The sequence below is a fragment of the Malaclemys terrapin genome, chromosome 1 (assembly GCF_027887155.1).
Source record: "Malaclemys terrapin pileata isolate rMalTer1 chromosome 1, rMalTer1.hap1, whole genome shotgun sequence".
Classification (NCBI taxonomy): Eukaryota; Metazoa; Chordata; order Testudines; family Emydidae; genus Malaclemys; species Malaclemys terrapin.
The window spans coordinates 28452433-28470916 of record NC_071505.1 but is presented as its reverse complement, the minus strand read 5'-3'; the positions used below and the strand labels follow the sequence as shown (position 1 = coordinate 28470916).

General features: G+C 41.4%; 1 protein-coding gene across 6 annotated transcripts; it reads right to left on the bottom strand.

Moving 5' to 3' along the window:
* Positions 1-1873: 1873 nt before the first annotated feature.
* CBLL1 (Cbl proto-oncogene like 1) lies at positions 1874-16751 on the bottom strand. 6 transcript variants are annotated; one of them, XM_054018788.1, is made up of 7 exons: positions 16103-16615; positions 11366-11397; positions 10110-10277; positions 9602-9702; positions 9227-9310; positions 6519-6592; positions 1874-5004 (listed from the first exon to the last, which is right to left on the bottom strand). In XM_054018788.1, the coding sequence occupies exons 3-7, from the start codon at positions 10147-10149 to the stop codon at positions 3963-3965; spliced, it is 1341 nt and encodes a 446-aa protein (XP_053874763.1). In that variant the 5' UTR covers positions 10150-10277; positions 11366-11397; positions 16103-16615; the 3' UTR covers positions 1874-3962. The 6 variants fall into 6 exon arrangements, with proteins under 6 accessions (XP_053874763.1, XP_053874735.1, XP_053874745.1 ...); XM_054018760.1 differs by lacking the exons at positions 11366-11397; positions 16103-16615 and adding an exon at positions 16710-16751; XM_054018770.1 differs by lacking the exons at positions 11366-11397; positions 16103-16615 and adding an exon at positions 16710-16751 and having other exon boundaries at positions 9602-9699.
* Positions 16752-18484: the final 1733 nt, after the last annotated feature.

The following is an 18484-nucleotide window of genomic DNA, read 5'->3' as shown; positions in this document are numbered from 1 at the left end:
TATTGGATTGGTCTCTGCCATAGTTCAAAAAACTTTCCTGAGTCAGTTATAACAGTGGCAATCACATTTTTCATTTTTTTTTTAAAGTAAGAAAACAACTTTATAACATACATGCACAGAGTGAGCTTTAGAGCATTCACCCTAACTAAGAGTGAAGAACTCACTCATACATTCAGCCTGATCCTGTGCTATTGCCACCAATCCTTCAGGCAAATAGAACACACAATTATAAGAAGGGGTCAAGATCTTCAAAGCTGACTAAAGGAAGTGGGTCCAAATTCCTCAGACAGTTTTCAAAATATCATCCCAAGTTTTCAAAATATCATCTTACCAATTAAAAGGATTTATCTGAGCCATTTAACAGTTTGGAAGTCTCATTCTCCTCAATCTAAATGATTGGCACACTAGCACTTCTATTTGCCTATATGTAATTATAGAATCTCAGAATGGCTAATAAATGTATAATATAGTCAAAGAGTTTTGTTGAAAACATGAGAGCTATTTTTGAATGGCAGCAACATATTGTGAATGAATGGAGCACATATGATCTTATGGGCCATTTGTTATTCAGAATCAAACTAAACCATTAATCACCTCGATAATTTTATCTTTACAAGGAAACAATACTTATTTCATTCAAGCCAAGAATCTCAAGAATTCACAGGGTAAGAAGCACTTGTCACTATGACTTTGACTGTGAAGTGTACCACGTACACAAGTTTTTATTGACAACTGGCACTTCTGAGTTTAGTATTGGAAGCAACAGTTTTTCTGAAAGTTCCTTTCTGAGTAACCCTGGGCTCCCACCAATGCAATTAAACTGCAAATCTGTTTCTGCTGGGAACATGCAAAAATGATGGACTCAATTCTTCTCTGTTACATTGGTGTACTCATGATTTACAGGGGTGTAAATACGTGAGCAGATTTTGGCCAAGTACTCACTTGAATACACAAGGGGTGTTGTGTAAGAATGATTTCTGCTTACATGAGGGCCATTTACTGAAAACTGCAACCTCCAGCATAAAGACCTAGATTCCACTCACATTAAGTCAATGGAAAGACTCACTGATGTAACCCTAAGCTCTGAAATGCCAATTTTTCTTGACTTTTAAAAGGAAGTACATTTCATATTTTATTCAAGGTGATGTGCTTGTGAGCTGCCCTTAAATATTCAATAAAACAGCCTGACCACTGTAATAGTAATCAACAAGAGGATTTTACCAGTGATTTAAAGGAAAACAAGTCAGCATGGTACGAAACCATGGTCTTAAGGATAAAGCGTCTGTGACCCAAATCTTCTATCGACTTCAATGAGCATTGAATAGGGCCCCACAATAAATGCAACCTAGACCATTCCTAAAGCTAGGCCCATAATGGAAACATCAGCAAATTTTTCATAATCACCTAAAGAATACAGATGGCTGCTGAACATTTCTGAAGCCCACTAAATTACGAGTTTGCCACAATTTCAATAGACAGCACATTACCTATGTTTAGTCTGTCAAAGGGAAGCAAGTTTGAGTAAAACTGGGCTCTCTACTGAATACAAATCTTTTTCAATAGTAACCTACTCATTAGATTTGTGTTATCCTTATGTATCTAGAATTATAAACATCAGTCTATATATAATGAAGCCTGCACTTAGAACCACCTAAGCCAATAAAAATATTAAATAGTTGTCTAGTATAGGCTGGTCTTTAATAAGAGGCCAAATAAAATTCCTTAAGAAACCTTAGAAAGACAAGGTCTCCCCTAAGATAGGGGAATTACCTTGTTGGATAGGTTCCTTTGTGTATACAATGAAATCTGCTTGAAGATATTCGCTTGTGAGTGATTTGATAATGAACAAAATATTCTGTAACACAAGAGGGGGTACCTTTAAATTACCTTACATATTTATTAACCACGAAACAAAACACTCCTTATTGAGTCATTCTTCCCTCCCTCCCCTCACACTCAAATGGTAAAGTTTCAACTAACCCTATATTATAATAACTTGCATCTTTCTTCCTAGGATGTCAAAGTATTTAACAATGGTGGGTATTATTCCTATTTTGCAGATAGGGAAATAGAGGCAAAGAAGCCTGATTTTTTTGAAGTTAGTCACATTACAACTGCATAGGCAACTGGACAATTAGACACAATAGCGATTTGTGCAAAATAAGTATTTGATTTTCACACCCATTTATGGAGTTTGCATGCACCTACATTCAAAACTCAGGTCCTAAGTGATTTGCCCGACATCACCCAGCAAATCAATGGCAGATTCAGGAACAGAACACAAGCCTAACAGAGTCCTTGCCCTAACTGCCAGCCACTCATTTTATATGCAAAATTATAAAGTTTGGATTGTTCTGCCATCAGGTGCTCTGACAGGCTCAATGCTAACAACTCCTATTAGGTGAAAGGCAAAAACAAAACTTACGGAAGTAAATTAAGCCTTTGAGAAAATTCCAGTAAACAGATGGTTTCCTACATTGTTTTAGAGGTAGGAGAGACCAGACACCTAGGTCAAAAATAAATTTAGTTACCTCTAAACCCCCTTTAAAAAAAAAAAACTTTTAAAAATTAACATTTATTTTTCAACACTAATGCGACTGCAATGTAAAAAGTAGGCACTCCGCTTGGACAATGAGAGCTGTGTAAACAGTTTCATTCTCTGGCTCTCCTGCACTAACACAACTAGTGTTAAATAGGACATTTATTTCTTACATCTGTTTTCAATGGATAAAAAAAAAAAAAAAAAGGTTTTACAAAACCTAAATTTTGGGCCTAAAGGGACCTGACAGTGTGTCAAATCTATTTAAGACCATGGTTAAAAACATATTATTAAATCCTGTAAACCATTAGCCACTTAATCAAATCTGGCAACAAAATTTGACATGATTTATACATATGTATTTTTAATCTACATAAGAGATGTCAGATCCCTAACTCCAGGTTATCAAAGTGGAATACTTTCCTACTCTACATTACCCTTTATATAGAAAAAGAAAAAACCAAGTCCCAAAAAAAATCATATCCCTTTATAGCATGAATGTGGTGAGTCAGTAAATGGCACCTTTTATGTGAAACCATCCATTTATAGTAAATGCACAAGACATGAATTCAACACCAGTAGAGAGTGTATGAGATCTCAAGTTAACCAGAATTTTCCAAACAAGAAGTGAGCTAAGATTTTAAAATGTTAAGACCACATGGTTTCATGTCATCACCAAAACTGTGTCTTTCATGTACCATTCGCTCTGTGCTCCCAAAGTTGCCTCAAAATTTAAAAATCTGTATGAAATTCAAGATTCTGCACTTCAGATTTACAGCTCCTTAAACTTGGATCATCAGACTTTACTACAAACAATTGTTACTGCTAAGGTAAACTTGAATGTCTCTTACACCGAACATTTTATTATGATGCCAGATGGGAAAGTATTGGTGTCAAAACATGAAATGTTTTTTCAGAAATTGTGTCTGTACTCAAAGTCACATAAAAACCCAGCATTTTTACAACCATATTTAAATTTAATTATTGTACACAGGTTAACAAAAAAGTATCACAAATAAAACTAAACATCGGATTTAACAAAAACAATAGAGTGGTACAACGGGTGTTCAATTTTTCAGAAAATAATATTACAAATGACCATCTCTCAGAGATTTAACCTCACTAGGGACACAAAGTCTGTTAAAAAAAAAAAAAAAAAAAAAAAAACACATGTAGCTGTTATCTACTGAGCCACTTATCTTAGCACTACAGTATATCTGAAGGTGGAGTCCTATGGTCAAGGTATAAAAATTAATCAAGAGTCAAGTTCCCAGAGTGTGTTAGTCACAACCATTGTATTTCTTTGAAAGGGGGAGGGGAAAAAAAAAGGAAAAAAAAGAGACCCCAAAAACAGATTCATTAAAAGGCTGCTGTATATAGTTTATCCTTCCCATAGCATACTCAGTTCAAATTACTGTTAATATCATTGGTAGTATGGTCTATATCTGGTTTGATCTGGGTGATGTGGTCCAGGAAGTGGGGCTTGAGAAGGTGGGCCTTGCATTCTTGGGGGTGGAGGAGGCCCTCTTGGAGCTGGCCACATCCCTGGACTCATTCCCCCAGGCTGTGTAAAAGGAGGGCTGAGAGTTCCTTGATCTTCACTGAACTGCGGCAAAGAGTTAGGATTATAGTGATGGGGAGGGGGTGCATTTACATTTACTGGTGGGCCACCATGTTGAGGAGGGGGAGGTCCTGGAGGAGGGTGATTCATATATGGTGGCATTTGGGCAATTATGTGTCCAGGGGGAGGGGTTATTGGTGGTGGAGCAGAGGTCATCGGTGGTGGTGGAGCTTGGCTATAAACCATATGAGGAGTACCTGCTCCCTGGGGAGGATGTTGCATTGGATGGCTTATTGGTGGTGGTGGTGGCGGGGGTGGTGCATAATGTTGCTGTGGAGGCATAATATGATGAGGATGGGATACCACTGGTTGACCCTGATATTCAGGATGATGATGAGCAGGTGCTGGGGCTGGTGGAGGTGGTTCTCGAGCACCTGAATTTGAATCATCCTGAATAGGGACAGTTATTAAATTGCTGTGCTTTCTCGTGGAAATACGAAACGTATCCTGACTGACCGAGCGTGGTGGTGGTGGAGCCATTGACATCTCTGCTGGGGGTGCACGAATGTCCTCGTGTGGTTGGTTATAATGCTCGTGTTGCACATGCTGTAAAGGAGGTGGTGGCATCATGAGGTGCTGCTTTGGTGGAATATGGCTCATATGATGCTTATCAGGTGGCATTATGAAACGCTCAGGAATTTCAGCAGGAGGTGGGGCAATAGGAGGATGAACAGGTTCAAGTGGAGGACGGGTAACAGGTTTTCCAGCTCTCATATGACGATGGTTGATGTGAGCCTGTAAGTCTCTCTGAGACAAATATGTTCTCTTGCACCCTTGAACAATGCTACACATGAAGAGAGACCCTCGCACACATTGCTCAATTCGCTGCACGGGATCATTACAGCTAAATTAGAAAAAAAGATTGGTTTATTATCATCACCAACAGTTCTGAATCTAGAAATATTTAGACTAAATGTTCATTCCACAATTCTACATATTAGAAATGACATTTCTTAGTGCCAAACACAACACGAAAGGCTTGTATTTCCTTAATTCAAATTAAATTACAATATTTCAAAATTAGAGACAGTCTCCTATAGAAGCATAGTTACAAAGTACATCAACATTTCCTGAGGAGAAGTTTAGAACTGACATCCCATAATCTATCATATTCGAAGAGGTGTCAAAAAGCACAAAAGAGAAGGGGTTCTTGAGATTAGGGACACAGTTAGGGTACACAATTAGTAAGTGAGTCTTAATTACTAGTGAACTGTCATTTGCTCTATTGGAGAGAATAGTGGGAAGACTGAACACAAATACGTCAACTACTTATTTAAAGTATCTTCTATTTACTATTTAAACTAGGGCTGTCAATCAAATCAGTTAACTCACGCGATTAACTAAAAAGTTGCAATTAATTGCAGTTTTAAAATCGCACTGTTAAACAATAGAACACCAATTGAAAGTTATCAAATATTTTGGATTTTTTTCTACATTTTTAAATATATTGATTTCAGTTACAACAGTATACAAAGTTTACAGTAAAAAGAAGAACAGGAGTACTTGTGGCACCTTAGAGACTAACAAATTTATTAGAGCATAAGCCTTCGTGGACTACAGCCCACTTCTTCGGCTGCTACTCTGAAACCTGTCAAAGTTTACAGTGCTCACTTTATATTATTTTTGATTGCCATTTTTACAGTGCTAATATTTGTAAACAAAAGAAATAGTATTTTTAAATTCACCTCATACAAGTACTGTAGTGCAATCTATTTTTTTTTGTTACATAACTCCACTCAAAACAATGTAAAATTTAGAGCCTACAAGAAGTAGGACTGAGTGGACTTGTAGTTTTACATTGTTTTTTCTTTTTATGCAGTTATTTTTTGTACCTAAGTCTACATTAGTAAGTTCAACTTTCATGATAAAGCGATTGCACTACTGTACTTGTATTAAGTGATTTGAAAAACATTTTCTTTTGTTTTTTTTTACAGTGCTAATATTTGTAATAAAAAACAATATAAAATGAGCACTGTACACTTTGTATTCTGTGTTGTAATTGAAATCAGTATTTTTGTGTTTTCTACATTTTCAAATATATTTAAATAAATGGTATTTATTATTTTTTTTAATCGTGAGATTGTGTTTGGTTTTTTTGTTTTTTTAAAAACTGCTTGACTTCCCTAATTTAAACATCAACAGTTAAACTGAATCTCTCAGTGTCTGGATGACAATGTACTGTCAAACTACAACCCCTCTAGTGCAGCAAAAGCATTCTTTGCTGCTTCTTCCTACTGAGCTGATTTTCCACCAAACAAAAATGATGTACATTAACTAAGACATATGTGAGAATAAGCAGTTTAAATTATTCCAGAATATCTCCCTTTTTAATAAACAAACAATCACTAGTGAACTTACCCTGGGCACATCTTGTCACCCTTCTTCTCATGTAATATAGCACAGTCATAGCAGAAAACATGCTTGCAAGGTATCTAGAGACATACAAACAATCGCTTCATTAAACCATTATGTGTAAACCAGTATGTCATTTATAGAATGTATTTTTAAATAAGCTTTGCTACATTCCTCCCTCATTAACATGCTCTCTCATTCTGTATCTTCCTGAAAATAAAATTCTTACATTTAAGTTGTCTGTGAAATGCATGCTGGGAAATGGACATGACACAGCTACATGTAACAAAATATGCAGTACCTTTGATGGGACACTTTCAAAAATAGCTTGAAAAAGGTAAATTCCATTAAAAAGAAAATGCAAAACACACAGGCAAAACTTTAAATAAAAGAATGCACCACAAAGCTCTTCCTATAGCAGCGAGGCAAGGCTCATTTTGGGCTGTATAAGTAGGGGCATTGCCAGCAGATCGAGGAACGTGATCGTTCCCCTTTATTCGACATTGGTGAGGCCTCATCTGGAATACTGTGTCCAGTTTTGGTCCCCACACTACAAGAAGGATGTGGAAAAATTGGAAAGAGTCCAGCGGAGGGCAACAAAAATGATTAGGGGGCTGGAGCACATGACTTATGAGGAGAGGCTGAGAGAACTGGGATTGTTTAGTCTCCAGAAGAGAAGAATGAGGGGGGATTTGATAGCAGCCTTCAACTACCTGAAGGGGGGTTCCAAAGAGGATGGAGCTCGGCTGTTCTCAGTGGTGGCAGATGACAGAACAAGGAGCAATGGTCTCAAGTTGCAGTGGGGGAGGTCCAGGTTGGATATCAGGAAAAACTATTTCACTAGGAGGGTGGTGAAACACTGGAATGCGTTACCTAGGGAGGTGGTGGAGTCTCCTTCCTTGGAGGTTTTTAAGGCCCGGCTTGACAAAGCCCTGGCTGGGATGATTTAGCTGGGAATTGGTCCTGCTTTGAGCAGGGGGTTGGACTAGATGACCTCTTGAGGTCCCTTCCAACTCTGATATTCTATGATTCTATGATTCTATGATTCTTTATGGAAACTACAGCCATATATTTCAGCTGTTCCTGCTACTGGGACTTGGTAACACCAGTACCGGTACTTCATGCTTTAGCAACTGGCATTCTAGGCTTCCCCTCGCTAATCATAGTCTTTTAGCAGGACTCAGTGCACTTCTTCTGCCAATCTCCCATGTAACTGTACACACATTAACTTGGATGGATGGAGCTTGCACTCCTCCAAATCAAGTTGAAAATTTCCATCCTGGCAGTTGGAATAGTTGGTTCTGTGACAGATCAGCAAAGGCTCAACTGAACAGGACACAGTGGCTTTAACAGCTAGTGCTCAAGGTCCATGTCTCGCTAACGGGTACAGTTCTCCAAATAGACTGGTATTCACCCATGTTTTAAAAGAAAGAAGAGACTACACAGCAGAGCTTGATTCACAGGGCAACCTATGAAGTTCTTAACTGGCAGATCTGAGCCTTGGCATTAAAACTGAGACTTCATCTGTACAACAACTATAAATGACTCAAGGAATCAAGTTACCACATTGTTCTTCCCAAGCTAGTAAAAACATGGTTCAAAGATGTAGCGTAGGTGTGTTTTTAATGTTCCCACAATCAAATTAAAAATCTGGACAATCCAATTACATTACAAACCCCATTACAGAGACATAGTTAGGGCCAGTCTGCACAACAACTTTTAAATGGTCAAAAGCCAAACTGGTGTAACAATTCCTCCTGACTTGGTCATAACCATAGTGTAGGCAAAACCTAATCAAACTACATTCCTGAAACGCTTTTCAACATTCCACAGATGCTAGTAGGAGCAGGTGAGTAAGAGGAAAGATTACAACTTAACACAAATGATTTCACGATCTATAAAATTTTTTTTTAAAAAGCTCCCATGAGCATCTTAATAATATAGGTTGGTTGTCCTGAATGAGAACTATAAAGGTTAGTGGCTCAAAATACAATGCTAATTTTTAAAAAATTAAGCCACTAAGTCAGATCCCTAAGCACCCATTAACCTGTAGTCAATATTTTAATTTTATTCTTTGCATTCTGTTATATCACTGTTTTAAAGGGGCATAGAAATTATTAATTTCTAGTATTTACTAACTCAGTTAAAGTCTGCAAGCAAGATACAATGCTTAGCATAAAAAAGAAGTTGCTTTAAGGATAAATCGGCCTATTCTGCTTCCACTGAAGTCAATAGGTATTTTTAAATTGACTACAATGGCAGCAGGATCAAGCTGCATGTCAGCCACTCTTCCAAAGCTATTTTACCCCTTAAGCAAGGGGACATCAGCAGAAAATATATGCAACAAGAACAGTTCAGAGTTCTTGTACAAATTAAGGCCTTGGTTTTATACTGAGATGCATTGGAATATACCCTTTTGCTCATGCAGAGCCCCCCTGAAGTCAATGAGCTCTGCATGGGACAGATATGCATTTGTGTGCATCTCAATGCTGGATCAGGGTCTAACTTTACAATAATTCTAATTAGTGGGAAGCTGACACTCCTATTTAAAAAAAAAAAAAAAAAAGTTAAGTAGCTGTTATGCATGATGTTACACTTGCACTAGCTAACTACCCATCTGCCAATGGGAGCACTGAGAACTTTTCCAAAAACAGGTAGAGACTTCATGTTAGTTCACAGTAGGGTAGCTTTTCCATCAATACAGCTCTACTCACCATGCGCCCATACAATTTGATAGGCAATCCACACTTGTCACAGAAATGGACTGGGGTATCATCCTTTTCTCCGAGGAAGTTTATCTGTCAAAATAGCATTCATTAGGGCTCCTTATTTCATTAGGTTATTACCAATATGCTTGAAAGTTCACAAATATTTAATAAGGAACAGAGAACTACATACAATCTGAGAAACACAGCACAGAATATATTTTCAGGAAGTCAAAAAGCAGTGGTAGCGCTTATTTTTTATTGGATTTCTCTAAAGATATGTAGGGTGCTCTGCACTCTAACTGAGAATAGTAAGAATTAGCTTACACCCTATGATTTCAGATGTAATGTATAGTATCAGAACTATTGAATTCATGAGTGTACCTTAAAGTCCCAAAATATGTGTCCAGGGAATCTTCTTGGATTCCCAAACATGTCAGCTCCTTTGCACTCATACCGCTCCTCTTCATTATAATCAAATTCTTCTGGGGGGAATGGAAAGGGGGAAAGGAAAAAAAAAAGAAAAGAAAAAAAACACTTCTAGTACATACCATAATTTTTCTAATTGACCCAAGTTGCTATTAAAAACACATGCCATTCTACATTACAATCATCAAGAAATGCTACAGCATTTCCAATGTCTGCAGCCTGGCTTAAATCCACTCTGCAAGCAAAAGTAACAGAAATAGTGCTACGCTCTGAAGACAGAGACCTTTTTGTATACTGCAGCAACACCTAGAGGCAGAGCTCTATCAGGTATTCTTATAAGTTTGGACAGCATCTAACATATTAGTTCTCCAATACTGAATAGGGCCCCCGAGCACCACTGCAGTAAAAATAATAAATTAATACCCTTTCCTTCTATAATATTAAGCTATTTAAATTAGTTTACCTTCATCACCAGCCTGTGCCTTTGAAGGCATCCTGTTCATAATTCTTGGAGCGCGTGGTGCAGGTTTGGTTTTGTTAGGCTGTTTGGAGATGAGCTTTATAGGGATTCGTCTGCGAACATCAAGACCACCCAACGATCCAGAACTATTAGTGCCTTGCAAATCATTGTCTATACAAGAGAAAAATGTTTACTGTCATTTTCCACTTATTTTATACATTAGTTTCTGAAAGGGTTAGATATTAGCAGAGACATTTCAAGGAAAACACTGATTTTATTAAAGCTAGTTTAAGACTTCATTTACTCTACCAGAATTTACCTGTTTGAAAAAAATCTTAATCTACTGCTCACATGGTACCTTCAAACTGTCAGGTCATGCCAACAGTATTGGTCATAAGTGCAATTATGCAGTAATATGACATTTATAATGAAGTCAATTTAGGAGTGAATCAGTCTCTCTCTCAAACTGTAACTTCTTTGTGGCAGAGACTGTCTTTTTTATTGTGTTTGTACAGCATCTTGCACAGTAGTACCCTAATTCATGATTAGGGCTCCTTGGAATAACCACTGTACAACAAGGATCTTCCCTCAGGAATGGTTTTGTATATGCTATTTGCAAAGGAAACCAAAAGAAACATATTCGGTTTATGATCTTGGACAAGATAATAGAACAGCTGAGATGGGGCTCGATTAATAAAGAATTAAAGAAGGGTACTATTATTCATGCAAATCAACAACCGTTTACAGAAAACAGACCTTATCAAATTAACTTGGTATCTTTTATTTATGAGATTACAAGTTTGGTTAATAAAGGTAATAGTCTAAGTATATTACATCAACACTTCTGTAAAGCATTTCACTTGGTATCGCATGACATTTTGATTAAAATCTAGACCAATATAAAATTTACATGGTACATATTAAGTGGATTAAAACGGATAGGCCTCGAAATGTAACTATAAATGGGAAAATCGCCATTGAGCAAGTGCGTTTCTAATAGGGTCCCACAGAGATCGGCTCTTGGCCCTATGCTATTTAACATTTTTATCAATGACCTGAAAGAAAATAAAATCATCACTGATACAGTTTGCAGATGAGACAAAAATTGGGGGAATGGTAAATAATAAAGAGGGTAGGTCACTGATTCAGAGCAATCTGGATCGCTTGGTAAGGTGAGCACAAGCAAACAATATGTGTTTTAATATAGCTAAAGGTAAATGTATACACCTAGGAACAAAAAAAATGTAGGTCATACTTACAGAATGGGGAACTCTATCCTGGGAAGTAGTGACTGAAAAAGATTTGGAGGTTATAGTGGATAAACAGCTGAATGTGAGCTCCCAATGTGATGCTGTGGCCAAAAGAACTAATGTGATCCTGGGATGCATAAACAGGGGAACCTTGAGTAGGAGGCTGTTTTACCTCACTGTATTTGGTGCTGGTTAAACTGTTGCTGGAATACTGTGTCCATTTCTGGTGCCCACAATTCAAGAAGGATGTTGATAAATTGGAGAGGGTTCAGAGGAGCCATGAGAACGATTACAGGATTAGAAAACATGCCTTATAGTGACAGACACAAAGAGCTCATTTATTTAGTATAACAAAGAGAAGGTTAATGGGTGACTTGATTAGAGTATCTACATAAAAAAATATTTAATAATGGGCTCTTCATTCTAGCAGGAATGGTATAATATGATCCAATAGGTAGAAGATGAAGCTAGAACCGTGGTCACCAACCCATCGATAGCGACTGGTCGATCCTAGAAGATCTCTGGTGGCGAAGCGGGGCTGCCGCTAAGACAGGCTCCCTGCCTGCCCCGGTCCCACGCCACTCCAAGATGTGGCCAGTGTGCCCCGCAGCTCTGGGGGGAGGGGTAACCCTCCACATGCTGCTCCTGTCTGCAAGCACCACTCCTCCAGCTCCCATTGGCTACAGGTCCCTGTTCCCAGCCAATGGGAGCTGCAGGAGTGGTGCTTGCAGAGAGGGACAGCGCATGGAGCCATGTACCATCCCCCGCTCCCAGAGGCCGCAAGGGGATGTTGACCCCTTCCGGGAGCAGCGCGGGGCCGGGGCAAGCACGGAGGCTGCCTTAGCATGGCTACCTGGGTGAGAGGCTGCACCTCAACCCCCAGCCCTGAGCCACCACCCTGAACTCCTTCCTATACCCCAAACCCCAGCCCTGACCCCCCTCCCAGAGCCAGCACCCTTTATCCCCTCCTCCTCCACAACACTCTGCCCCAGCCCGGAGCCCCCTCCTGCACCCAAACTCACTCCCAGAGCCCACACCCCCCATACACCCCAACCCCCTGCTCCAGGCTCAGCCCAGAGCCCCCACCCACACTGCAAACTCCTCAGCCCCAGCCCAGAGCCTGCACCCCCTCCCAAACCCCTACCCCAGCCTGGTGACAGTGAGTGAGGGTGGGGGAGAGCGAGTGACCGGGGGTGGGGGGGTAGAGTGAGTGGGGTGGGGCCTTGGAGGAAGGGGCCGGGCAGATCCTGGGTTGCCCTTAAATTCAAGAAGTGATCTTGGGCATAAAAAGGTTGGAGACCACTGAGATAGACAAATCCAGACTGAAAATAAGGTACACATTTTTGAGTGAGGGTAATTAACCATGGGAATAATTCACTAAGGTCATGGTGTATTCTCCATTGCTGACAATTTCTAAATGAAGATATAATCTATCTTTTAGTAAGACATCCTAAGAATTATTTTGGGGAAGTTCTATGGCCTGGGGAGGTCAGACTTGAGGATCAGACTGATCCTTTTTGGCCTTGGAATCTATAACATCTTATTTAACACATCACTGGAACATCAGTGACCAAATACAGAAAACAGAGAACTACCAAGGCTTTACCAGCACATCTGATAACATATATATGTAAAATTAAAGGCTAATCCTTCTACACACATAAGAACGGCCATACTGGGTCAGACCAAAGGTCCATCTTGTCCAGTATCTTGTCTTCCGATGGTGGCCAATGCCAGGTGCCCCAGATGGAATGAACAGAACACGTAATCATCAAGTTTTCCATCCCCTGTCGCCCATTCCCATCTTCTGGCAAACAGAGGCTAGGGACACCATCCCTACACATCCTGGCTAAAAGCCACTGATGGACCTATCCTCCATGAACTTATCTAGCTCACACACACACACACACACACACACACACACACACACACACACACACCCTCTTAAGAGCGGTTTTAAATCTTAAATCTCTGGTGCAAGGGAGAGAAGAGACACCTTGACACATGCCAATTCCCAAAACAATGGGCAAGGACAATGTCTAGGCAATAAACAGGGTCCTCATTACATGAAAATATTATGCATCTGTATTGTTGTAGCACCTACGAACCCTAGTGATGGATATGAACCCCACTGTGCTAGGTGCTGTACAAACACAGAAAAAGACAGTCCCTGCCCCAAGCAGTTTACAATCTAAGTAGAATACCTAAATATAAGACAAGAGAAAATATATGGAGGAGTACAAAGTAGTAATGAGACACACAGAGGCAGTTTGGACTGGTGCATCACATAGGCAATAAATCAAGCTTGTGGATGTTCCTCATATTGGGAAATCGTGAATCCTTTTATAATAAAGCGTATGATGCTGCTCAGATGCATTCCTGGGCAGCCAACTTAAAGGAGCACTGCAATTTCAGAGCAGAGGTCAACAGGGGGAGCAATTCTGAGTTGCATGCTTTGGCACTGCAAAAAACCCGATAGTCCCTGTCTGCAGAACACTGATGTGTCTGCACACATGGAATATAGAGATCAGATATACATTTTAGGCTATCCAGTCCATCTCATTGCCAGTGCAGATACATACAAGACAAAGTTACATTCTGGTACTTCAAGATCAGAACTTCCTGAGAAAAGTAACAAAGATGATTATGGGGCTTAATTTGGCATTGAGTAACTGAATGAGGTATTTTTTGAGAGAAGAATAAAAGAATCAAGTATGTATCAGTATGGCTAACACAGGAGAAAAAGTAAGAACGGTTTAGAATGGTAGAGAATGTATTTATAATCAAGAGTAACGGGATGATACTGCAAGTTAAGTCCCCTCCATCTGAAAACCTATCTAGTTTGTGAAATACAATATTCCAGATAAAAAGAGCACATGTACCTCCCCTCTGTACCTGCACATGCTTTTACACGGGGAAACTCTTCTGGTTATTTATTGGGCAATTTACCCCATGTGCACTAACTGTGCTAACAACACAAATAACATTGCAAAGAAATAAAGAACTATAGACCAAATATTAGAAAAACAACTTCCTAAAAGGGAGATTGCTAGGGAAATGGTTACAGCCCCAACACTTAGAGGATTTAAAAACTAGTCTGAATAAAACACTGAAAAAGTTACAGTAAGGAAAAAACCTGTAGCGACTTCCAGGAAGTAGACCAGGGGCCGGCAACCTTTCAGAAGTGGTGTGCCAAGTCTTCATTTATTCACTCTAATTTAAGGTTTCACGTGCCAGTAATACATTTTAACATTTGTAGGTCTCTTTCTATAAGTCTATAATATATAACTAAACTACTGTTGTATGTAAAGTAAATAAGGTTTTTAAAATGTTTAAGCAGCTTCATTTGAAATTAAATTAAAATGCAGAGCCGCCCCCCACCCCCACCCCCGGACTGGTGGCCAAGACCCGCGCAGTGTGAGTGCCACTGAAAATCAGCTCACGTGCCGCCTTTGGCACGTGTGCCATAGGTTGCCTACCCCTGAAGTAGACTGACTGATCTAATACATCTTTTCTCTCTCTCTCTCAAATTCTATGGACCACATTCGTCTGGTGTAATTCCACTGACTTCAGAAGTCAATGGAGTCACACCACAAATTAACACTTCTCTATGAATGTCTGAGTCTCTTGTCACAGTTCTGACCCAAATAAAAACTACCAGAGCCCACTCAAATTCACATAAGAGGAATCTTATGCTTATGAGTTTTTATAAATTTAAATGTTCAGTTGTGTTCCAACACATTTTAATTAATCGTCAGTTAGCAAACAGAATTGTAGCTTCTTATTTAGTCACTTGTTTCGGTACATGATGAACAATGCTGCGAATCTTTCATGGAGGTCACAGATTCCGTGACTTTCCAGGACCACCACGACTTCCGCAGCTGCAGTGGCTGACCCTCACCAGCCTCTACTGCGGCAGCCCCAGGCAACTGATCCCAGGCACTGCCCCAGATGGGTGGCGGTGGAGCCACGGGCCATCCTGTGGCCTGGAGTGGCGGGGCCACAGGCCATCTCACAGCAGCAGGCTGCCCGGCCCCCCACTTCCCCGGGAGTAGCAGCGGGGCCACATATCACCCGCCCTCCTCTGGAGAAGTGGCATCAGCAGGGCCCTGGGCCGCCACCCACCCCCAGAAGCAGCAGCGCCTGCTGTAACACCACCCCTCCACTCCAGCAGGTAAGAGTTAGTTAGCAGTATTTTTAGTAAAAGTTACTGACAGGTCACTTGCCATGACTTTTTGGTTATTGCCCGTGACCTGTCCATGACTTACTAAAAATACCTGTGATTAAATCTTAGACTTAGTGATGAACTCCAGGCTACATTCAAAGTAATCCCCAAACCCAAGCTATATATACACAGTAGTTACAAAAGGTGTGCATCCAAGGAGGATTTGCAGCAACCAGGTAAAGAACGGTGTTCAATTCAGATATTTCTAGGCCAGAAACTTTGAGGACATCAACATAGCATACTGCAAGCAGAACAAGAAAATAAAGTTTTAACCAAAGCCACTATGATAAACCTCAAGTTTTACTACCCAGACAAAACCTTGATTTTTAAATGCTCCTCTCAGGCCCACACATCCAGTAAAATGCATGGAATACGATGCCAAAGGAGCAGCATAGTACACTGCAGATTTGAACCTGCAACCTTTATATTAGTCTGCAATCCCTACTGACTTGTCTGCTTCTTAGACCAATGGATGAGAACCAGTTACAAAAAGTGCAGCGCGTTATACAAACAGTACATACTGATAGCAGAGCAGATCTAGACAGGTGTTTCCCATCCTCTGCTAACTACACACCAAGACCCAGAGTCCCTGGCTAAGTTAGTACGAAGTGGACCGATCCTTCAGCCCAAAATGACGAGCCTCGGACATTGCTCTGGCAGTGACGTCTGGGCGAGTTCTGCTGAAGTACCCCCTGCCCCAGCGCATGGCTACGCGGGCGGCGGAGGGGGCCACACAAACCACACAACACCTAGTCTCACAGCCTACGGCTGCTCCCCCGGGCGGACAGTCGCAGCGGCCTTCCCCGTCTGCTCAGGGCCCCGCCGAAAGAAGGCAATGGGGATCGGCGCCTGTTCCGCGGCGGGGCCCGGTAGGGACGAGGGCCCGCTGTCAGGGTGGGGGTTGAGGGAGGCGCGGGGACTGCGAGGCCCGGCCGAGTCCCCTCCACCCCACACTGTGGGCCGGCGGCGCTGGGGTCCAGCCCGCGCTAGGCCCCGGGCGCCAGACCGCTCCCCAGGCCCTCTCCCCATGGGGGTCTCCCCGTGGCCGGCTCCCCGAGCCGCACCGCGCAGTGCCCCGGGGCAAGCCCGCCGGGTATAAATGCGACTCCCTCCCTCTCCCCTCCTCACCATTGTGGTCCATGATTCGGCGCGGGGCACTGTGGGAGCGGAAGTCACCGCGCCGGAAGGGCGGGGCCGGAAGCACCCGGACAACGGAAGCGGAAGCTGTGCTGTCAATGGGGGTGGGGGGTCTGCTCAAAGGAGAACCGAACTGAGCCGCGTGGGCCCAGGGGACGTTGCTTCGGTGGGCAAAACGAATGCTACAGCTCCCAGGGTGCACTGCGGCCGGACCGGGGACTGTAGTTACCAGCATGCTTTGCGGGCGCCACTGGCCCATGTTGGGACATTTACTCTTCATTGAAGGCCTGTCGTGGCCCATGGCATGCCGGGAGTTGGAGTCCCACCATGGAGTCTCCGCTACGGCCGGCGGTGTGCGAGGCGCTCTGGTGGGCCGCGCGCGGGGCGGGCTGCTGTGGGAGCCCGCGGCGTGTCTGACAAGGGCCGGGCCCCGCCCGGCCGGGGGGGGGGGGGTGCGAGCCCGTCGGGATCTATCCAGTGGCTCTTTCGAGCTTTTGTCCGCAGCTACGTGATCTAGACACGGACTCTGGTCTCTGACTGAATGAGGAGAGTCTCCCCGTATCGCGCGGCTCCGGCAGCTGGTGAATTATGGAACACACCAAAGGTTGCAGGCCTGGCAATGAGTGAGCCACATGCCCCCCTAAGGTTCACAGGCAGCGCGTCCCCAGGCTCCAAATCTGCTTTCTGAACCAGGCCCCGGCCTGAGGGGTCCTGTAGCTCGTCTCTGATCTCCCTGTGGTTTGCCAGTATCTTTCCGGTGTACGCACAAAGATATTTCCTTAGGTGCAGGAGTCACCTAAGGGAATGTCACCAGCTACCTTAAGTATGTAGTACATCTGCAGCCTAGAATTAGGGCTGTCAATTAATCACAGTTAATTCAGGCAATTTAAACAAAATAAATTAACTCGGTAAAAAATAATTGCACTATTAAACAATAAAAGAATACCAATTAAAATGTATGATAATATTTTGTATGTTTTCTATCTTTTCAATTACAACATAGAATACAAAGTGTACAGTGCTCACTTTATATTTTTGATTACCAATATTTTCACTGTAAAAAAGATGAACAAAAGAAATAGTATTTTTCAGTTTACCTCCTGCAAGCACTGTAGTGTAGTCAGTTTATCGTGAAAGTGCAACTTACAAATCTAGAATTATTTTTTCCACATAACTGTACTCAAAAATAAAACTATATAGAGCCTATAGGTGCACTCAGTCCTACTTCTTGTTCATCCAAGTTTGTTTACATATACAGGAGATAATGCTGCCCACTTATTTACGTCACCTGAAGGTGAGAACAGGCGGTCGCATGGCACTGTTGTAGCCAGCGTTCCAAGGTATATATGTGCCAGATATGCTAAGCATTTGTATGTCCATTCATGCGTTGACTTGTAGATTGCACTACCTTTTGTTTCTTTTTTACGGTGCAAATATTTGTAATTAAAAATAATATAAAGTGAACATGCTACACTTTGTATTCTGCATTATAATTGAAATCAATATATAAAAATATAGAAAAACATGCACAAATATTTATAATTTACATTGGTATTCTATTATTGTTTAACAGTGCAATTAAAACTGCGATTTAATTGCAACTATATTTTTAATCTTGTGATTAATGGCAATTATTTTTATTTAATTGTTAGCCAGCCCTATCTAGAATTAATGGCTTTTTTTGGTCATGCCACGTTGCACTGATGTCTGTTCCTCACAATTTGGTGTCTTTCAGTATTTATACTTCCCACTTTTATCCCACCCAA

Excerpts from the sequence above, each read along its gene's own strand:
- CBLL1 (XM_054018760.1), bottom strand. Across the intron at positions 9,311-9,601 it reads ACATATTTTGGGACTTTAAG|ATAAACTTCCTCGGAGAAAA; the intron begins GTACACTCATGA and ends CTATTTTGACAG. Across the intron at positions 5,005-6,518 it reads GGTGACAAGATGTGCCCAGG|CTGTAATGATCCCGTGCAGC; the intron begins GTAAGTTCACTA and ends TTTCTAATTTAG.